This window comes from Cannabis sativa, chromosome 2 (genome assembly GCF_029168945.1).
Source record: "Cannabis sativa cultivar Pink pepper isolate KNU-18-1 chromosome 2, ASM2916894v1, whole genome shotgun sequence".
NCBI lineage: Eukaryota > Viridiplantae > Streptophyta > Magnoliopsida > Rosales > Cannabaceae > Cannabis > Cannabis sativa.
In genome coordinates, this window is record NC_083602.1 from 11,338,804 (window position 1) to 11,362,926 (window position 24,123).

At 31.3% G+C, this 24,123-nt stretch overlaps 1 protein-coding gene and 1 non-coding gene across 2 annotated transcripts; one reads left to right on the forward strand and one right to left on the reverse strand.

Moving 5' to 3' along the window:
* Positions 1-256: 256 nt before the first annotated feature.
* On the reverse strand, positions 257-1,084 carry LOC133034123 (uncharacterized). Its single transcript, XM_061109143.1, has one exon. It carries the CDS (start codon positions 1,082-1,084, stop codon positions 257-259), a length of 828 nt encoding a protein of 275 aa, XP_060965126.1.
* Positions 1,085-11,993: 10,909 nt separating this feature from the next.
* Positions 11,994-12,100, forward strand: LOC133035280 (small nucleolar RNA R71). The gene has a single exon (XR_009686556.1). It is a non-coding gene; the product is annotated as a small nucleolar RNA R71 (small nucleolar RNA).
* The last annotated feature ends 12,023 nt before the right edge of the window (positions 12,101-24,123 follow it).

A 24,123-nucleotide genomic window follows, 5' to 3' on the forward strand; every position in this document is an offset into this window, starting at 1 on the left:
TATGCATGCTCCATGGAATAAGTTTGGGTAGACTGTTGCTACTGCTTTCTCTATGCTTTTGTGCCGGTCTGAGTTGATTGTCATGCCTACGAGTCAATATTTGTCAAATATCAGTTTATGTCTGTTTTAACCGGTTTCTTTGTTACTTTTTTTGGAACCGGTTATTTATGTTAAGTAAGTCTAGCAATAATAGGAAAACTCTTACACTAAAGATGATGTATTTGCTGTAAATTTTTGCTTGAACCAGTTTCTTACATTATCTTTCTTCAAATGTTTCTCTTAGCTTGTTCGAAAACCACTCCCATGATGAATCATTCTCCGAGTCTCCTATTCCAAATACCAATATGAATATGTGGTTATTAGCATCCATTGTTGATACTGTAAACAACGTCCTTCCATATGTTGTTTTCAAGAATGTGTCATCTACCGCAATCACTGGTCTGCAATGAATCCATCCTCTAATTGAATTTGACAATGCTAAGAACATGTACTTGAACCTGTTCTTCTTGTCTATAAACAATTCAGTTACTGTCCCTAGATTTTCTTTTTTTAGCATATGAAGGTACATTGGTAGTTGCTTGTATGAGTCTTCAAGCTTTCCTCTTGACAATTCAAGAGCATTTTCTCTTGTTCTCCAAGCCTTTTGATATCCCATGAAAACCCAAAACTCATGTAGCATGTCCTTCATAATGTCATTCGGTGCATGCAACCTGTTTATTGAATCGTATTTGTTCCTTACTATTTGAGCAATAGTATTGTATGTTGCTTGCATATGATCCTCCATTATGACATCCAATGAGCAATTGTGGTTGTTGACATATTTTCTAATCTTGAATGTTTGTATTTGTTTCAACTTTGAAGCGCCCAGAAACCAGTTACAATTTTCGTCAACACATGTAACCATGTATTCCCTCAATTCGGACCTATTCGTTCTGATTTGAAAGTTCTTTATCATTGCATAGAATCTGATTGCTGTTTTCAGTATGTTCTTGTCACTGTATATTTGTCCTTCTTCGATCTCAAGCACCATGTAATCTGTGATGATATCCATTTCTTCATCCCTTCTCTTTTTTTGTTGCTTCATTTGATTGCCCTATTATAAAATTTGCAACTTGTTCAGCCATTGCCAACATGTTTGGGGCAATTGTTATCTGACTATTATCATGATTTGAATCTTGTCCTTCAATATTAGATTGCTGGTTGAATGGTTCGTTGTGTATTTGTAGAACCAGTTCCTCCACTGTCTTGGTTTACTGTTGTATTGGTTGTTTAGAAGATTAATTTTCCATTTTTTGTATAGCTATTTCTTCTATAGTTTTGATGCATAGTGCAGAATCAGTTATTCCATCCTGTGTTTTTCTTAGTTCAATGTACAACTTGAGGGAATTGTCAGTCAGTAGCTTCACCAGTGTTGTTCCGGGTGATATCTGGTAGGATATATCTATGTTGCTTCTGTTGCAGTTTATCTCTATTTTTATCAGCTCCATCAAGTTTGATAGTGATGAATTGGTTGGAATTACAATTCAATCATTGTGTAGTCATCATAATTTGTATTTTTTCTCCATTGACCCCATATTTGATGACACACATGATTTGTTCCATACCTGCAATTTTAGAAAAAAGTAATATTAGAATCTTATTATAATTTTTTTATTGGAACAATTTTTTTTTTTAAATTATAGGTGTTATTGTTTTGGTTTTACGTTTTTAACTAGTTTTTTATTTTTTTTGTCATTTATTTTTTTATTACTTTTTTACATTTTTAAAGGAAAATTATTATTATAATATAAACGTAATTTTGTTTTTAACTGGTTTCTTTCTAATTTTATGATTGTATGTTTGTTTATGTTTTTAACTGATATTCAAGTTTTTGACTATTTTTTTAACAGATTTTTTTTTTCTATTATGTTTTGTCATTTGTGACTTTCATTATTTTTTTTTACTGTTTTATGGAGAAGTAATATTATAATCTTATTATATTTTTTATTTGGAACTAGTTATGTTTAAATTATATTTATCAATGTTTTAGGTAAGTTTTTAACTGTTTTTTTTTTCTGATATATATTTTTTTATCTATTATAACTTTGATTACTTTTTGCGATGTTAAATAAAATGTTTTATTAGAATCTGATATTAATTTTGTATTCAGAACTAGTTTCATTTAATTTTGATGTTTCATTGTTTAATTTAAGTTTTTAACTGGTTATTTTTGTTCTGTTATATTTTGTCTTTGCCTGTTATGTCTTTGATTATTTTATTCATACGGTTGTCCTTAAATTTTTTCTATTGGTTTAATCTGTTATTTTTTTTATATATGTTCTTTAAAATGCCAAGTTTCATTTTTTTCCCAGATGATATATATATATTCTTGTATAATATGTTTGTATATAGTTATCAGCATATATAATTTTGATTATTGAGTTTATATACCTATAATATTTTTTTATTGAGAATTGTTGTCAAAGTTTTGGTTCTGTGTACAATTCGGTTTGTTTTTTCATTTTCTGGTGTGCGATTTTTTGAGCATTATTTTTCTGGTTCATACAGATGAGGAAGAGGATCAGAAGCAATTGAAGAATTTGCCAAAGCTGGAGAAGACGATCGGAGGCGACGATTGTTGCTGAAGCACTGTCTTCAATCGATGAAATTTCTGGTTTCTGAGATTGATTTTCTGTGGATGATGCTTGCGTTTGAGATCGATTTGCAGATTCAATTGTATAATGTTCAATCGCCTGAGCTGCTCGTGCGATTCTGAGAGAGAAGATCGGAAAGAAAATCGCAAAGAAAATCTAAGAGAGAGGATCCAAATTTTGTTTTTTTTTTTGAAAATATGGGTTTTTTTTTTAAGTTAAGCTTATTTATATACTTTTTGGTTTCCCATATATTTTCCATTTATTACTTTTTTTTTTCTATATCTTATTAAGTTAATTGGTTCTGCCATAATAAAGTAAATGGCACTAAAAATTTCCATATTTACGAAAAATTATGGAATATTTTTCAATGGGTATTACCCATTGATGTTGCTAAACAATTTAACTATAAATATTAATTTTAAAAATATTAAATTATTAGAGTTTGATCGAATGACGAATAATATAAGAGAAATTTAAATTTCTATACTTAATTTAGCTACTTAATTAAAAAAATATCAAAAATATCACTTTTTACACTAAATGAAAAATATGTTTATATACAAAATACTTAAGCAAAACTCAACTTTTTTTTTTTTGTCAAAAAATCTTTTTTCTTAATTTTTTTTTTCAGTCGATGGAATAACTCAAACTCATATAATATAAAAATGAGATATTTTTTTTAATTTAATAGAAAAAGTAAGCATAACAACTCAAATAGTGATAATATTACCCATGAATGGGTAATACCCATTTAAAAGGGAAATTTGATTTTCTATACTTAGAAAATCAAAAAATTTGATTTCTAAACCAATAATTTAAACCCTAAAAAAACTATACTTTTTTTTTCAAAACCCCAAAAATACCCCCAAACTAAAACTATCTCTCTTTCTCTCTCTATCTAGCCGGTCCCAAGAATCCCACACCCCAGGTCCGATGGTCGGACCATGGGGTCCGATGGGGTCCGACCAATCGGACCCATCGGACCCCAAGGTCCGACCATCGGACCTCTCTCTTCCTCTCTCTCAAATCGCGGGAAAAAAAAAAAATTAAAGTCGGTCGGACCTTCTGGTCCGATGGGTCCGACCATCGGACCCATCGGACCCGAAGGTCCGACCATCGGACCCTTTCTTCCTCTCTCTCCAAAATCGCAGAAAAAAAAAAATTAAAAAAATTCAAAGGTCGATGGTCGGACCTTGGGGGTCCGATGGGTCCGACCGTCGGACCCCCAAGGTCCGACCATCGGACCTTTGTCTTCTTCCCTCTCTCAAATCGCAGGAAAAAAAAAAGTTTCAGATAGAGGGAGAGATCGGCGTTGGGGTTGCTCTTTCGGGTTGGGGTTGGGGTCGGAGGGGTTGGGGTCGTGGTCGACGGGGGTGAGGGTGGTGATCAGCGTTGGGGTTGACGTGGGTGGGTGAGGGTGGTTCGGGTGAGGGTGGGCGGTTGGGGTGAGATAGAGGGAGAGAGAGATGATGCAGAGAGAGAGAATATTGTGAGGGGGTATTTTTGGGGTTTTGAAAAAAAAGGAATAGTTTTTTTAGGTTTTAAATTTTTGGTTTAGGGAAAATTTTTTTTGATTTTCTAAGTATAGAAAATCAAATTTCCCATTTAAAATACACTCATATATCTTTTTAAATAATTTTTTTAATGAGGCCATTAACATATTGCTATTAATTATCATTTTTAAGTTTCATCAAATATATGATGATATTTTCAGGGTACTATATATAGGAATTTAAAAAATGATTTGAACGCACTCGATTATACACATTTTTTACACATACTCATGTGTAATTAATTTGAACGGTATAATTAAATGCTTAATATTTATTATATATTACTATGTGTAATAAGTATGTGCATATTTAAATGAGTATCTAGCATTATTCATAGATATAAGATCATTGTATATGTATTGAAAGATTTTCAATATATATTATTATAAGAAAAAAATAAAATTTGTAAGTGTGAAAAATATTATTGAAACAACTATGTTTATTATTGCAATAAATTGTTTGTTGTTATAAAATAACATAAAATATATAAAAAGAAAAGAAGAAGAAGAGAGAATTAGAGAAACTGAATTGAGTATTTCTCACTTGTTTATTTCAAGGGTGAACTTCTATTTATAAAAAAATATAACTAAAAAAATGAGAAATTAAATTAATATAATAAAAGGAAATATAATCAAGCATTAATCGTAATTTGGACATCTATATATAATATTTTATAACACTCCCATTTAAATGTCAATAATAATTGCCTCATTAAAAACTCTACTGAAAAACTTGGTTAAAAGAAAAAGAGTGCATTATGAATTAACTATCCCTCATTTAGGCATTTGCTGAGATTTTCTAATCGGCGAATTCTAATCTTGTGAACCATGTTATCAAATGTTGATGTTGGTGATGCCTTTGTGAATAAAACTGTAAGATTGACACTTGATTGAATTTTTTGAATACCAATATCCATTTTCTTGAAATGTATACGAAAGAATTTTGTGAAATGTGTTTAATTCTATCTCTTTCAATGTACCCTCCTTTTAGTTGAGCAATGCAAGTAGTATTATCTTCATAGAGTATTGTTTGTGTTGATACTTTTTTATTGAGTGTAATCCATATGTTTCCCGAATATGCTATGTCAATGATCTCACTCCTACAGATTCTCTACTTGCTTCATAAAGCGCAAGTATGTTAACATAATTTAAAGTTGCATCGTTAAAACTCTTGTCAAGAAAATTCAGTGGGACAAAACCTGAGCTAAAGAAAAAAAAAGGTGCAATATATATTTTATAATTATAATTATTTGCATGTTTCCTTGTTCAAAACCTTGCCAGAAAAATTCTGTACGTTGGACAAAACCCGAGCTAAGGGAAAAAGAGTGCAACATGAATATGTTGTCCCCTAATACACGTATGATTCATAATTATTTTGGTGATAATATGTCTCATAAGATGATTGTTATCACTTTTAAAATATCACCGTATATTATCTATGATAATATATTTTCTATAACTCTTAAGAGTATGTGTGGATTTCTAAATTATGGATGAGGGGTTCATGGAACATGACTATTTATCCTGCTTATTTAATCATTCATGCATGCATATATACAATGTTGTTCATACAAAAGTTTGAAACTTCAAGTAGATGTGAACTTAAGACATTAATGATAATATAAACTTTCATTTGCGAGAATGATGGTACTCCAAGACCATATATTTGTTCTATTTTGTTGTATGATCTTAATTTCTATATCAAATGATTATATATCTATAATTCTTGATGCATATGAAGTACTTCAGGACTTCTCTACTAATGAACAAATGCATACATTTAATATTTCTCAATATACAGAAAAAAAAATTAAAGTTTGTTCTTCAACCTATAATATAATCAAAAACTCTTCAAGAGTCTACCACAATGTATAATTTACGAATTTATATTACATAGACAATCATATATATTTTTCAAATAAAAATCTACTTACGTGTCTTTATTTCATACAAAGATCTTTGCCATATAGTGAGCATGACTTTGAATTTATATCACTTAAGGCATTTATAAAATTCTTCTAGAATTTTTAGATAAGACTTATTTCAAATTCTTACTATATTAGGACCTCCAAATAAATAATATTTGTTGCAACATTTAAGTGGCACTTATAAATTCTCATAAAATATATTCCAAGCTATAATCAAATAATGATTATACTTTCTCAATATTTAAGCCTTATTCTAATCAATCTCATGTCTATGCAAATTTTATTTAACAATTCATTTTGTGTACAAATACATATATACAAAATTCTCATTAGTAATATTTATTTGCACACCCTAAAGTCTTACTTCATTTTATACGAGTAACCTTGCCTAGACTACGTCATAATATTTTGGCCAAAAACAAAATGTATGTTGATAATTCTCGATAAATCAAATACCATGATCCTTGCTATCTCATGTTAGTTTATTGTATATGTAAACATTCAACATCTATTGTTGACAAAATTTTCATTATATGGTTAGGCAACATCATTTTCTAATCTTATAATTTAATAAAGTTAAAATAATAAAATAAACTAATTTTAAGATAGATATAGTTAGACAATTATTATTTTAAGAATAAAATAATAAAAAAATAATAATTATCCTAATTATATATCAAAATATCTCAAATTAAGCATTTTTCAAATTTCTACAAAAATATATAGGTTATTTAAATGTTTTAAAATACTATTTTTAAATATCTGACAAGTAAAATGATATAAAATAGCATAAATATCATTTTTCAAACTTATAATTTATAAACAATTAAATATTTAAGTAAATAACTAATTTTGAATTTGAAAATATTATGGTTAGAATATTTATAAAAATATCTAGGTTAATTTCAAATTTAATAATTATTTAATTTATCTTATAAGATAATTTTAATATAATATTTTAAGTTAAAAAAAGATAAAGTTATCTTTTAATTTAAAATATGGCTAATATTAAAATATCTAATCTTATAATTTTTTAAAATATGACCATCATTAAAAAATAAAATAATTAATTTTTAAATTTAAACCTCAAAATATCAAAAATTAATAATAATCTATTAAAAATTAAATATTATTAATTTAAAAATGATTTTTAAGTTTAAATATATTTAAAATAATATTTAATTTTTAAATTAGGGTTTGAAAATTGCAAAAATTTGAAATTGGGGAAAAATCCCACAAAAATTGAATTTTGGGCAACTATGAAAGCTGCCCAGCAGGTGGCTGCACACAACACAACCCTTACGCGTGTTGTAAACCGAAATGGTACGTTTTACATTTATCAACTCGCAAGCGCACGAATCTTTATTGTAGTATGGAGATTGTGAAGAACGAGGTCGAACCCATGGGAATTGCGTGAGATCGAAGAAAATACTAATTTAATCTAAGCTAATAAAACTCTAACCTAGTTTCGAAAATGGTGAGGTTTTTGGTAACAAAATAAAATAAAGTATTTAAACAGTATAAATGACAGTAACAAATATTTACAGTAATATTTGGGATATTATTAAGGGTTCAGAATCCACTTAAGTGTATATAAAAATATTTATCTTTATATTGATTCTCATCATTTAATCAGTAATCAAACCAATTATTTTCTAATAAAAAAAAATAGATTTTCCTTCGCTTTAAAATTATAACTTCTAAACATTAAATGTGAAACAATTTAATGTAAATACAAAAAATCAAAGAATATTATTTTTAATAAAATGTAGAACCAAGCATTAATAATTTCTAACTATCAAAAATACATGATATTAAAGATGAAAGAAAATTATTTTAAAATGCGAAAATCATAAGCATATATTGTACTGAGAATCAAAATAAAAATAAATACTTAATTAAATACACTAGGTTTCATCGTCCACTTTAATAATAAGGGAACTTAGAAACCCATAAGAAAATTAACTCAGAAAAGCGGTAAACTAACTGAGCGTTTTCTCTGGATTTTTAAATACCGAAACTACGAAAGCTATGCTTGAATTCTAAAATCCTAAGCTTCTATTTATAGAAGGGTAAAAGGACTAATGTGCAATTAAACTTATTACAAATTGCATGTGGGTAAAAATGTAAATACTAATAATTAAAATCGGAGTGCCACGTGTCAAGCTCGGATTGGTGGCTTTGGTGTGCAACTTGACACGTGGCGAGAGGAGAGAAAGCCACGTGAAAAGAGGCTTTTGGCTGATGGAGCTCGGACCAAACGAAGGCCAGCCGCGTGGCTGGCGAGTGCAGCAAACGAAAGGCCCAGGATGGGCCGTGCGTGCCACTCGCGCGCGAGGAGAGTGAGGAGACAAGGCACCAACAAGTGCTGTCCGTGTGGGGCCCAGGCGAAGATGGCCTCTGCGCGTAACACGTGGCAGCGGAGAGAGAGAGAGAGAGTGAGAGAGAAGGCTTGGGCCAAATGGGCTCTCCTTCTTGGGCTTTCTTTTTGATCTTCAAAAATGCTATTTTTTATAGTTTTGGGCCTCATTTTTATCATCTTTTTATTTCTTTTCCACTCTTTCACAAATGCTATTTTCTCAATCAAACACAAACAAAATTAAATCCAAACAAAATATTTTCAACATAAAATATATCACAATAATTTTAATGAAAATATTTATTTAAAATTTAATTAATTTGTATTTCTTTAAATAAAAACAATGCATTTTTTAACTTTTTATTTCTTTTTCTCTATTATGCCATAAATACTAATTATTATTTACAAACAAAGATAAAATTAATCTTTAATAAATTATTTTCAATATAAAAATATATTGTATTAATTTCATGAAAATATTATAAAGAATTAATTTTATTTTGTATTTTTACACTATAAAATATGTAGTATTTTAGCATTTAACACAACCCCCAACTAGCTTATTGCTAGTCCCTAGCAATTCAAGCGGATAACAAAATATTACCAAGATGAACAAATCAAAACAAACTCTGACTAATCGAAACAAAATAAAATATTGGTGTAACTCTAGAAAATACTATATAAAAAATTACAATAGATATAATTCCAGATTTTGTGTGTGTGCTTCAAATCATATTATTTGCTTTAATTCATAACACAGATAATATCAAAAAAAATCTTTAAAGTAAAAAGTCTCAACTCCAAATCCTCACAGGTATTGAAATATTTGAAAAGAGGAAGGGTTGTCACTCTTGGAGTTGGAAAGGTATATTAATTTACGCTCAAATGGATAAAGATTTTTAGGACGAACAATGTAAACAACTATTGACCAATAGATAGGCTAACCAAAAATATTTTGAAATTCAAATGACAAGTTAACTTTCGGGATTTCATTACAATACGTAGAGCCAAAATAAAGAAATAAACAACGATTTTTTTTTTTTTTGTATTTATTGACTAAAATTTACGAAAAATAAACTGTAGCAAAGTCTCTTTTGATTGATGATGATGTATTATTTTTCTTCTATATATATATATTATATATGCATATATATTTTTACCGATATATATATTTTTTACTTTGCTAAATGATTAAAACTAAGATATTGCTCTTTATATGATATATATGTATTTTTTTTAAGGGCAATATCCACAATAATTATTTACCGTAGCAAAATTTCCTTTGGTATATTTTAAATTTTGACCAAGCTACGCTGATAGCGAAATGTTGTTCTTGTTTGATTTTTTTTTTTATATATATATATATAGTATGTAAGATATTGCTCTTTATATGATATATATGTATTTTTTTTAAGGGCAATATCCACAATATATATCTTTACTCTTTTTTTTTTTTTTTACAAGAGGCAACATGTGATAAGAAAATATAAAGATAATAAATTTACAATTAGGCTCAATTCTAAAAAAAAAATATCCCTCTAGTAATTGTCATATTTTCAAATTTCAAAAAATTTCGATTTTACCAATTCAGAAGATCAATATATGTTCAAAAAGTCGTTTTCTCAATTCTCACTTCTCACGAAAAATGAAAGCTTTTAACTTAAGTTTTTTCTCAATTAAATGTGTTAAAAACAATCAAATCATATGTTTGGTTTGTGCAATTTTTACTGGAATTACTATCTAAGTAACTAAATATAGTATAAACTAGTCTAACACAATATTTATTTATTCACATAATTAGCAGCAGAATTTGACTCAAAATTTTCAAAAAGGCAAGAAATTTATCGAACTTAACGCAAGAATATACTCAGTACCCCCAACTAAAATGAGACAGTGTCCTCAATGTCTAAATATGTATATGATAAGAACATGAGATGAGAACCGAAAAAAACGGAGAATATGCACAGTGATAGATGTTAATTTTCTAAAAAAACAAATGACAGAAAATAAACTAAAATACTGAAAAATAAAGAAAGCAATTAAAGATAGGACCAGTAGTGAAAGAATTCACTAACCTTGGTAAATCGAGTCATGAAAGAGCGTTTCCTCCACTTCAGGTGGTGTTAATTCTAAAAAGTGTTTCAACCTTTGACCATTGACTTTGAATACATTACCAAATTTAGAATTTTCAATTTCAATAGCTCCGTAAAACAGTTCGAACAGAAAATGGACCAGTCCATTTAGAACGTAACTTACCGGGATCAAAAGGAATGTCCCAATCAGGAGGTCGAAATAACTTTTGTGGTCTAGGGAGTGATTGTGATTCTCTAGGAATTTTCACAGATCGATCTGCTAACTTTTTCGGAACATTGGTGTTTCTTTTTGCAGTACACAGATCTTTTAAAAAATTTGAGTACGCAGGTATTTTCTTAATGACATCTAAGAAAGGGATATTTATATTTACTTGCTTGAATACCTCTAAGATGTCACCATACTGACTACCTCTTTTGATTGGGATCAATCTCTGTGGGAATGAAGCTTTTGGAATGAACGACAAAGTTTGACTCATTTTTTCAACCGAGTCTTTGGAATGTGAGCTTTCAGGCTGACTCTTTTCATTTTCTTTTAACGAGTCAGTGTTCATTTTAGCATCAGGTTGAGATATGTAATCAGGTTTTTCAATAATTTTTCCAGACCTAAGGATAGAAATTGAATTAGCTTCTTCAATAGGTCTAGATGTACTTACCTCGTACTGACTCTTCAGATTAGGAATGGGTTGACTGGGAAGTGTTCCCTTTTCCCTTTCAGCTACAACAGTAGCAAGTTGACCAATTTGTGTCTCAAGCCTTAACATGGATTGAGAACTTGTGTGTAAATCTTGTTGGGTGGTTTGCATGAACTGTTGTAGGGTATCCTCTAAAGATGGTTTTCTTTGTTGTTGAGGATATGGCATATTATGTTGGGCATGACTCTGATTGGGTCAGTTGTATTGGTGCCCTTGGTTCATTGGAGGCTGGTTCTGTCTCCAAGAAAAATTTGGATGATTTCTCCAATTTGGATTGTCGGACTGAGCAAATGGGCTATCAAATGAATTCCCATAAGTTTGAAGAGCATTCACATCTTCAAAAAATGCCTCTTGGTAGATAGGCAATGATGGACAAGACTGGGTAGTATGACTTGTACTATAACATAGAGAACAAAATTCATTCCTATGGATAGGAGTATTCATGGATTGACTTAATGACATAGCTTCAACTCTCCTAGTTAGATTTGCTAATGATGTTTTGATATCTACGTCATCTTTGACATCGTAAATTCCACCTCTCTTAGGTGTGTTGGAAGCTTTCGATCTAGGATCTTGGCAATTCAACTGTTGAGAATTTACAGAAAGATTCTCAAGAGACTCCCAAGCCTCATCCCCTCTAAATTGCAAAAATTTTCCAGTGTGCATTGATTGTACCATTTGTCGGTTTGAAGGAGATAATCCATCATAAAAGTATTTTACCAATCTCCATTTCTCAAAACCACGGTGTGGACATTTTAGCAATAAATCTTTAAATCTTTCCCGACATTCATAAAATTCTTCGTGATCTTTCTGATAAAATTCGGAGATTTCTCTCCTAATATTATCCGCTTAGACATTGGAAAAAATTTGGACAAAAATTTATTAACTAATTCATCCCAAGTAGAAATAGATCGGGCTGGGAGTGAATTTAACCAGGCTTTAGACTTATCTTTTAATGAGAATGGAAAAAGTCTAAGCCTAACAGATTCATCAGAAAAATTTTGAAATCTAAATGTAGAGCAAATTTCTAAAAAATCTTTCACATGCATGTATGGATCCTCTTTACCTAACCCATAAAAAGATGGCAAAAGTTGAATTATGGAAGGTTTCAGTTCAAAATGTGTAGCATTTGTTTCAGGAAAAATAATGCATGATGGTGGATTAGCAGAAATGGGAGAAAAATGATCAATAAGAGTTTTTTCTTCCACATTTACTTGATTTGGTTCCATGATGTCAGAATTTTTACTTTTAATTTCAACCCACAATAATTTTCTTTTTACCAAACGATTTTTAGAATTTCGTTCCCAGCGAATCATACACCAAGTATCACAAAAATTAAAATAACATGAAAAAATTAGGAGGCGGTGCCTACCATATAATTGCGTAAATAAAGACTGAATTTAAAATATAGCGAGAAATAAATAATATGTATATATTTGACAGAAATATAAATACTAATATTAATATATGTGTAGAAATAAACACAGAATTTAAAATATAGCGGAAAATAAATAATATGTATATATTTAACAGAAATATAAATATTAATATTAATTATAATTTATAATATAGACTTTATTATATATAATTATAATAATAATATACTTTTCTTAATAGTTAAGTAATGTATATAATAATAAATAATATATAATAATATATTAATATTATATATGATAATAATATATAATAAATTTTATATATATATATATATCAGTTTACGTAAAAACGTAAACTGATAATAATAATAACTTTATATATATGTTTTACTTCGTTATTAAGAAATGTAATATATAATATAATAACTAGTAGAAGAATTATACCAACCTGAATTAAAGTAGTTTTTCTTCTTGCAGTTCCCGGCAACGGCGCCAAAAACTTGTTGTAAACCGAAATGGTACGTTTTACATTTATCAACTCGCAAGCGCACGAATCTTTATTGTAGTATGGAGATTGTGAAGAACGAGGTCGAACCCATGGGAATTGCGTGAGATCGAAGAAAATACTAATTTAATCTAAGCTAATAAAACTCTAACCTAGTTTCGAAAATGGTGAGGTTTTTGGTAACAAAATAAAATAAAGTATTTAAACAGTATAAATGACAGTAACAAATATTTACAGTAATATTTGGGATATTATTAAGGGTTCAGAATCCACTTAAGTGTATATAAAAATATTTATCTTTATATTGATTCTCATCATTTAATCAGTAATCAAACCAATTATTTTTTAATAAAAAAAATAGATTTTCTTTCGCTTTAAAATTATAACTTCTAAGCATTAAATGTGAAACAATTTAATGTAAATACAAAAAATCAAAGAATATTATTTTTAATAAAATGTAGAACCAAGCATTAATAATTTCTAACTATCAAAAATACATGATATTAAAGATGAAAGAAAATTATTTTAAGAAGCGAAAATCATAAGCATATATTGTACTGAGAATCAAAATAAAAATAAATACTTAATTAAATACACTAGGTTTCATCGTCCACCTTAATAATAAGGGAACTTAGAAACCCATAAGAAAATTAACTAAGAAAAGCGGTAAACTAACTGAGCGTTTTCTCTGGATTTTTAAATACCGAAACTACGAAGCTATGCTTGAATTCTAAAATCCTAAGCTTCTATTTATAGAAGGGTAAAAGGACTAATGTGCAATTAAACTTATTACAAATTGCATATGAGTAAAAATGTAAATACTAATAATTAAAATCGGAGTGCCACGTGTCAAGCTCGGATTGGTGGCTTTGGTGTGCAACTTGACACGTGGCGAGAGGAGAGAAAGCCACGTGAAAAGAGGCTTTTGGCTGATGGAGCTCGGACCAAACGAAGGCCAGCCGCGTGGCTGGCGAGTGCAGCAAACGAAAGGCCCAGGAGGGGCCGTGCGTGCCACTCGCGCGTGAGGAGAGTGAGGAGACAAGGCACCAACAGGTGCTGTCCGTGTGGGGCCCAGGCGCAGATGGCCTCTGCGCGTGACACGTGGCAGCGGAGAGAGAGAGAGGGCCAAATGGGCTCTCCTTCTTGGGCTTTCTTTTTTATCTTCAAAAATGCTATTTTTTATAATTTTTTTTTGGGCCTCATTTTTATCATCTTTTTATTTTTTTTCCACTCTTTCACAAATGCTATTTTCTCAATCAAACACAAACAAAATTAAATCCAAACAAAATATTTTCAACATAAAATATATCACAATAATTTTCATGAAAATATTTATTTAAAATTTAATTAATTTGTATTTCTTTAAATAAAAACAATGCATTTTTTAACTTTTTATTTCTTTTTCTCTATTATGCCATAAATACTAATTATTATTTATAAACAAAGATAAAATTAATCTTTAATAAATTATTTTCAATATAAAAATATATTGTATTAATTTCATGAAAATATTATAAAGAATTAATTTTATTTTGTATTTTTACACTATAAAATATGTAGTATTTTAGCATTTAACAACGCGCGCGCACAAGAAGGAGTTGCAACCTCCTTTGACCGAGAAACCTCGGTCAGGTGCGGCATATCCGCGTGCGTTCTTGAAGTCCGAACCAGGTGGGTGTGCATTAGACAACATTTTGTCCTAGGCACGCGCACACGGACGAGCACCTTGTACGAGTGCTCTGTGCGTGCGATTGCTCGACCGTGTGCATCAATGGATCCCAATTTTCAAAATACCATAACTTTGTCAATTTTTAACGGAATGAAGTTTTGTAAAAACCAAAATTGCTTAATTTTTTGAAGGAATCCAAATAAAATATTTTCATAACGTAAATAAAATTATTTTCATGGAAAAATTTCATACAACACATTCAATCATCAAACAAAACATAAAACTTCATGAACACATCCAAATCAACACAAAAATAATATTCATCGTTTTAAATCCATATTTCATGAAAGTAAATCATTACCGTGGCTCTGAGGCCAGTTGTTCGGAATCTTTTACAAAGAACTAAATTTACTAACAAGTATGTTGATTAACATCCTAAATATGAATTCTCTAAAACAATGAAATTAAACACATAATGGTTTAAAAAACCTTACATTGATTGTAGCGGAATATAATGACTCCTTTTGTTCAAGATCTCTAGCCCTTGATTCCTTTCTGTAGCAGAGCATTATCAAGATCTGAACCTGGATCTCTTTCTCTCCTTCGGGTTTGGTTACCACTGTCTTACTCACTATGATTGAGTACTTCACTTGCTATGTGTGGGCACGACATTCATTCACTCAAGGTTCAAATATGGAAGAACAATGAAGGAGGTGAGAAATCACTAAGGAAGGAACTCTCTCATCTAGGTTGGTTGAATTGTCAAGTTGACAATAGTTGGATGAGTGAGAGTATCATGTTCCTTTCATAGTGTTTCAACTAGGGCTTAGGGTTGAATTATATGGATTAAAAAAGAATAAAATATTGGGAAAAAATCCACTTATGGCCGTACAAAATAATTGACCAATTTCTAGTTAGATTTTTGCCCCTTTATTTCAACCACTTATTCTTCTTTTCAATAATACCATATTTTCAATTCAATCCTATAAATGCCAAAATAATTTATTTAATAATTATAATTAATCACTAAATAAAATTTTCATTTATGTAATTTATTGATTAGACCATACAAAGTCTCTTAATTAACAAATTGACCCTAAATTTTCTTTTCTTCACAATTAAGTCATTGCTTAGTGAAAATTCATAAATAAGACATAGTCTAATTTCAGAATTATAATTGATTAATTAAAATTAATTAACTGAGTCTGCAAGCAGTATTATCTGAACTAGCACTACTAGAAAAATTACATTTAGTAACACTTTTTTATAACTTATAAAAATTAAAAGGCAACACTTTAAAAAGTGTTGTCTCCTAGAATATTGCTAAAAGTATAACTATAATGCAAACTTAATAAAGACAAATAACAACATTTTCACAAAAAATGTTGCTATATATATTTATAGTTATAAAAATATTTGAACGAAAAAAAATATATATATTACCATTATTATGTAAATAAAATAATTTCAAAAACAAGACAAATTAAAATATAATCTTATTTAATTCAAATCCATAATATTCATTACATTATTTGATAAGAAATTGTCTATAAAAAATAAAACATTGTAACAACTAAATATAAGAGTTAATATATGTTTCTAAGGCATTATTTTCTTTCTAAAGCTCGTAGTTATTCCAGCAATTTGTTCATCAGCTTCTGACAACAATTAATTGCTCCATCCCGTATTGTCTTTGGGGAAGAATCTCATACTACAAGAAAAAATTTATACCAAATGAAAATGAAAAAAAACAATCATTAGAATAACAATAGGGAATTTTGATTTTCTATACTTAGAAAATCTTAAAATTTTTTCCCTAAACCAAAAATTTAAACCCTAAAAAAACTATACTTTTTTTTCAAAACCCCAAAAATACCCTCAAACTCTCACAGCATCTCTCTTTCTCTCTCTATCTCGGCATCCCACACCCCAGGTCCGATGGTCGGACCATGGGGTCCGATGGGGTCCGACCAATCGGACCCCATGGTCCGACCATCGGACCTGGTTTTTTTTTTTTTTTTTTTTCTTCTTCATTCGATTTGAGAGAGACTTAGAGAGAGGGGGTCCGATGGTCGGACCATGGGTCCGATTGGTCGGACCCATCGGACCCCATGGTCCGACCATCGGACCTGGGGCTTTTTTTCCTTTTTTTTTTTTTTGCTTTCGATTTGATGGACGGCGGTGAAGAGGGGGCACAGGATTCGTGGGCTTCGGCCCGAGGTCGGTGATGGGGGGCACAGGATTCGTGGGACGGCGGTGAACTGGGCTTCGACCGTCGTTCGGGTTGGGGTTGGGATTCGTGGGTGAGGGTGGTTCGGGTTGGGGTTTTCGTGGGTTATGGTGGTTCGGGTTGGGGTTGATCGTGGGTGAGGGTGGTTCGGGTTGGGGGTTGATCGTGGGTGAGGGTTTTCGTGGGTGAGAGAGAGAGATGATGCAGAGAGCGAGAATTGTGGGGGGGGGGGGGGGGGGGGGATATTTTTGGGGTTTTGAAAAAAAAGGTATAGTTTTTTTAGGGAAAAAATTTTTGGTTTAGGGAAAAAATTTTAAGATTTTCTAAGTATAGAAAATCAAATTTCCCTGGGGGATATTTTTGAGGTTTTGAAAAAAAAGGTATAGTTTTTTTAGAGTTTAAATTTTTGGCTTAGGGAAAAAATTTTAAGATTTTCTAAGTATAGAAAATCAAATTTCCCTAACAATATAAGTACAATACACATGTATATGAACAAACTATCAAATGCATAATAACCATGTACGTATTTGGTAATATATCCCAATATATTAATGAAATTTTAGAGGAAAAAAAAAACAGAGTACATCTCAATCATTTAATCTTGTGTACGTATGTATAAAATTAGGATAAACTAATAATTTTAAGAATATATAAGCTTGTGCTTCAGCATAGAAACAAGATTGCAAATGATCATATCAAAAACAAGAAAAAAAAAAAGCTAATTGCAATCATTTACGTGATACAAATATTTTTATTATAATTATTTTATTGATTGTGTGTTCCAATACAAACACACAGATTGAAAAATAAAGAATATACTACACATACTTAGAGAAAGACAGATTATTGATGAAATAAAATCAAATCAAATACAAATAAAAAAAATTCTCACGGGAATTCCAAGTACCTAGTTTCATGACAAAAAGAAAATTAAAAAATTACAAAATATTAGAGCTGAAAGTATAATCCTGTAAGATTTTCGATGCTGAAGCATGCTTGGAAAAAAAAAATCACTGAAATATAATAATTAATGTACGTAGAGCTTTTGTAATGGAATGTAAATATTTAAAACACTAAAATTTGTAAATTAATTAATACCCAATATGTTGTATTAAGTTAAGAGACTGCACAATCTTCTTCGAAAAATTCTTAATATTAATGGTGGTTTAGAGTGAGAAAATGATAGTTTTTTTATTCTTGGTAGCTCATCTATAAAACTACTAATGATTAGAAGGAAGTTACACTCCACTAATTAAATATCAGTTTAAATCTAGATTATGTAGTAACATTTATGTAGAAAGTGTTGCCTTAAATTTGTTTTCATCATCAATGAATACACTTTTTTGAAAGTGTTGCTATTTCAGTCATTATTATTTATTTAAAATTAAAGATATTTAAGAATATTAGTTCTTTAGCAACACTTTAAATTTAAGTGTGACTAATTACAAAAACAAATAATTTAGCAACACTTTTTTATTAAATGTTGTTAAATATTATTTTTGCAGTAGTGTAGTGAGAGGACTATGGGCCTATATAACTGAGCTTTCAATAAGTAGATCTAGAATTCACCAAATAAATTCTCAACTTATTAATTCCGCCTTACGCCAATATAGATTTGGAATTGAATACACTCTCAGTTATATAGAACGCTCTATATGTACCACGATATAGATACATTATGATTATCCATTGTTACCATCCGAAAAGTCAAAGATCCTCTATAGATGATCTACACTGAATAGACACAAATTTACCGTTCTACCCTTCAATGTATGTTATCCTTAAAACACTTAGCAACCTATAAATGATATTTCAATAAACTAATATAATTACTGAAATGAGATCTCAATTATTTATCACTCTTCAGCCAAGCTCGAAGGAAATCATCGTTTCACTTCTATATACTTATTGAAGCCATAGATTCCATATCTATGTTTAGCGCTTCAACTCAATTGAACTACCATATCCTAAATCTGTATGTCAGAAGCAGATCCAATTAGTCGACTTGAACGAACAAATTGAAGAACATAAATAATACAACTATGTTGAACCTAACCATATCAAGATTAAGATCCACCATCGTTATTGACTTAGAAAGATATAGCGGTAAGTTTATGATATCTTATCTAAGATCAATATGGGTCCCTTCTAATGTATACTCCATACATGAAATACTGGTAAACTTTGCCAATGCCCTAGAGAGGACATAACACTTATCCAAGGTGTAAGTATACCTTATCGTTGATTATGATCATGTCACTCTAAATCCAATGAACTGATAAATCATGGGAATTAAACTTTTGAACATATAATCATGATTATATTCCACTGTGCTGACGACACTATAATCATGAACAAATATATACATATTTATATATCTTCTGGACTTAATAGAATTTATACATAAAACATAATCATGAAACAAATCATGTGAACCATGTAACATAAAAGTGATTTCTAATCTTTTATTGATTAGTAAATCTGATTATATTGAAATGGTTTTTATTTAGGGCACAAAACCCAACAGTTATAATTTCTCAATTTTGGAGATTTTATTAAACTCATAATGTCTTAAAAATGCCATATGCAAAATTTATTATATTGATGGTTTTTGCTTGGTAAACGATGAAAATATATGACGAATGGAAATTAGAGTCACACGAGCTAGCTTAGAACCATTGCTCTAGTTGGACAATAATAATTTTGATTTTGAAATATCTGGATTAGGCTAGGTTATTGTTTTGGACCATTTAATCCCTAGGCCTATAGGTTACTTAAGTATAAATTAAACTAGAGGAATGCCATTTTGCGATATCGATTCTGCGAGTACTAGACTTAGGACTACAAAAGCTACTAAGTCAAGGAAGGGCCACAAATTATTGAGCCGGTCAAGCTTACCCCTCCCTTTTACTAGAACTTCCCTATATGCAATTGCAATTTATGTAACAAAGGAAGATACCTAGATCTTTTCTTAATTAGGTGCCTCTCTTGGTAGATTAATACGGATAGATTATTGTGAGGCCGTAGACAGATAGAAAAATATGTAATGCCATATCTAAAAAAAGAGGAACACTTATACCACCACTATAGGTAAGTGTTTTCCCTCGAGTAGAGGGAATGAGTTGAGCCAATAGTTTTTAGTTATTCACCAGCTAGCCGGCTCAAGCAAAAAGGTGAGAAATAGATCTACAAGTTTAGGAAGTTTTGTCCTGTTTGGGAAAAAGGAGAATTAGCTTTTTGAGTCAAAAGAGTTCCAAGTAATCAAATTGAATTGGTTGCATCCGTCTTCCAGCTTAGTGAATCTTTAAGGGATCCAATCTCTCAATCGGTTGGTCAAATGCATTGACATTTACGCATTAAATTTCTTCTTTTCCAAAAAGTGGAAAAAATCCCCTTGCCTTGCTGCTGAGTATGCCCTAGCTCTTTTTTTTCTTTTTGAGGAGTGGCTAGCTGATTTCTTCATCTACCATTGGAATTGAGAGTTGCAGAATCACCCATGATGGCTGTTTCAATTCTTGATTCAGTGGAACTGCCTAGACGAGCTTTTCAGTTGCTTCAAGAGAATTTTGTTCTTCAATCTCTCAAAAAGAAGAAGAGGTCCCCGGTTGATCTGCGTATTTAACATTTTTTAATGTTCCTTCTTCTCCTTTGCTTTTGCTTTGGCCTAGGAGTAGGAGCTCAGGTCAGGCCCTTGATTCTTGACCTGTTCCAGACCTCCCATCAACACGCTCATTGGAAGCAATAACGGAGTGGTCAGTCCTGTCTTCTGGCTTGTCTCTGGCACTGTTGAGCCCATTATTAAGCTTGCTGATAGGACACTTTACCCAATTGTTGCTGTTGGGATTGTAGGTACTGAGCTTGGGCTTGCGTAGTCAATCAGGGTTCTAAACCTGAGTATTATTTTGATAGAACTACGGTTTTTATTTTGAAATGGTTGTGCTGCCTACCCCTTATATAGGTTGGCCTTTGGTTCAGCGACACCACTCCAATTGTATTCACCTCTACTTTATCCTCATACGTCCCTAGAAATTTTTTCTTCCTATTATTTGAGGACTCGTTGCAAAGCAACATTGTAGAGAGGGGGAGCAACTGCCCAGCTGTCAATGCATTTTCTATCTGGTAGCCAGCACAAACTAAAGAATGAAAAGTTGGGTGATGTAGTCAACCTATTGGTATACTCAATGTTCAGGATCTTCAAGAGCGTAACAATTGGATCTTCCTCTGAGGTAAGCCTTTTTTTTCTCGTATTTCATTATGCATCCGCATCTGTTATACAACTCTATCTTTGGCAACTTAAAACCGTACAGAAGCTTGACTTTAGGGTATAGGGAAGGATTTTCAAGATATGAAACATCATACTTGTCCCCACTTAACTTATTAACTACCCGTTCAAGGCGACTGATTTTTTCCATCTGAGGATCGGACGGCTGTGGTGGGACGTATGGCACTATCTGATTTATGGGTGTGGGAGCCAAGTACACTGCCAATACTATAGGTGTAACGCCCTAAAGCTAAGGCACGCTACAGTAATTTTTCAATTACAGTGCTATCTATGCTAATCAAAGAACTTACTCGAAAATTGTGTCGAATTAAAACTTTTATATTAAATATAAAACTTTATAATTTTATACAATCATAAAGTAAGAACTGTGAGTCAACAGACTCAGTAAGAAAAGCATATAACATATCATATAATACCGACTTGTATCTAGGCGCCCATACACCTATTTACAAGGCTTAAAAGATGAGTAAGAACGTTTTAACCAAGATATGTCCATGTACCAATGTACCACATGCACTCAGTACTACCATCGTACTAGTGTAGGTAGGGTATGAATCGCACCTTCATTACAGTTACGGGTTGTACCTGTTGGAAATAATTTTACCAGGATCTATTTACTATCATGTATGTTGATTAACACCCTAATATGAATTCTAAACCAATGAAAATAAACACATATAAAGTTAAGAAAACCTTACAGTGGGTGCAGCGGAATAATATGACTCCTTCCGTTAAGATCTCTAGCCCTTGATTCCTTTCTGCAGCAGAGCATCACCAATGTAACGCCCTAATGCTAAGGCACGCTACAGTGCTTTTTCAATAATTGTGCAATCTTTGCTAATCAAAGATATTTCTCGAAAAACGTGTCAAATTAAAACTTTTGCATTAAACATTAAACTTTGAAATTTAATAAAATATTTACAAGTGCCGGGATCCCGATTTTTAAAACTTTACAAACTTTACTTTTTAAATATACATTCCAAAATATACAGATTTACAGGTCGCACAGCGACTTTCAAAATACAATTCCCAGATGTCCCGAGACCGAACACTCCAGGTCGCGCTGCTTGACATGTACAATCTCACCCGGGCTCAGGTTCACTCCTGTTCAGCTTTCGCCTTTCCTTTACCTACACATGGAAGCAGAAACTGTGAGTCAACAGACTCAGTAAGAAATGCATATAACATATCATATAATTTCCAACCTGTAAATAGGCGCCCATACACCTATTTACAGAGCTTAACAGATGAGTATGAACGTTCTAACTGGGACACGACCATGTACCATGTACCACATACACTCATTATACCATCGTATTAGTATAGGTAAGGTATGACCGTACCCTGAGTACTATCTAGTGTTGTACCACAACCACCTTGTACCTTCCCGTACAAGTGCTGGTAACACTATGATGTACTTTCAAACATCACACACCTTACCAATGCACTCCGTACCACAACCGTACAAGTGTTGGTAGCGTATGAATCACAATAAATAAGCATGTATACATATTAACACATACATACATTCAGAAAATCACATCATACATTATACACAGTTCTTACCTGTTTTCCGAATTCAAGTGTGCTAGCCGACCTGAACGGAATTTCTGTGCTAGATGGATGCCCTAATCACATATTGAAACCGGGTAAGTCACATGATTAAAACCCTAATCCCGGGAAACTCAAAACCAAAACCCTAGGTTCTGCAATACTCTAAAGGGGGTATTCTAACTCTGGAAATGGGAAAACACCCAACCGAGGTGCGAAATGGACAAAAATTGAGAAAACAAAGTGTTCGGGAATCTGCCATAGCAGGCAAACCGGTTTTTGGGGCATGGCAAAGCCGGTTTGCGGTTTGCACTGATAATCCCAAATCACTTCCTTTCTTGCTCAATTTTCCACCAAATGATACCAAACTTTCCAGAGCTCCTAAACAATGCATACACAATAAATCCCAGCCAGTATTTCACAGAAAAACACAATAAATATCAACTTGCCATTAAAGCTTAAAGCTTGAACTCAAAGCTTAGAATTTGCACAAAACTTACAACCAACCCCAAAACCAGCTGCTAGGATTGCAAAACAACTCAAACTAATCATAAAATTCGAACTCCAAATAACTCTAACCCTAACAGCTCCTAAAACTCAAAATCACCATTTCAACCTAATTTTAAAAGCTTGAAAAACAACAACCAAAAGACTAGGGCTTTACCTCACTTCCAATGGATTGAACCCTTGCTGAAAAATCCAAATAAATCTCAGCCCTTCCCCTTGCTCTTGCTGCCTTCGAAGAGAGAGAGAGAAGAGAAAGCTTCTCAACCAATTTTGCTTATTTTCTAATTTCCTTTAATCTTTGACTTTCCTAACTTAGAAAAGAGTTAATTAACTCTTTGCTGCCAAAAGAAATGGCTAGGTGTCAACTAAAGGGGCAGCCACCTATTCCCCTTAATAGTAAAAGACTAAAATGCCCTTTAGACTTAAAACTAGGGTAATTTTGAAACTAGGGGTAAAATGGTCAAATTCCATAACCCCGCTCAATCCCGATAATTTATTTTCTCCAAAATATTTCCCACTATGAAATAAGGTTCTAAACTTACCCATGTGATCAATCTAGCCATCCATCGCATTTTCCGTTGTCGCCGAGCAAAAATTACAAAAATAATATATTGCACATATAAACTAGATAATACCCCTAGAGTTTAATAAAATCTCCGAAATTGAGAAATTATAACTCTAATATTTATTTCTAAATATTGGGGTCCACATTTAAATTTAATTCACATATAATAATAAAATAATAA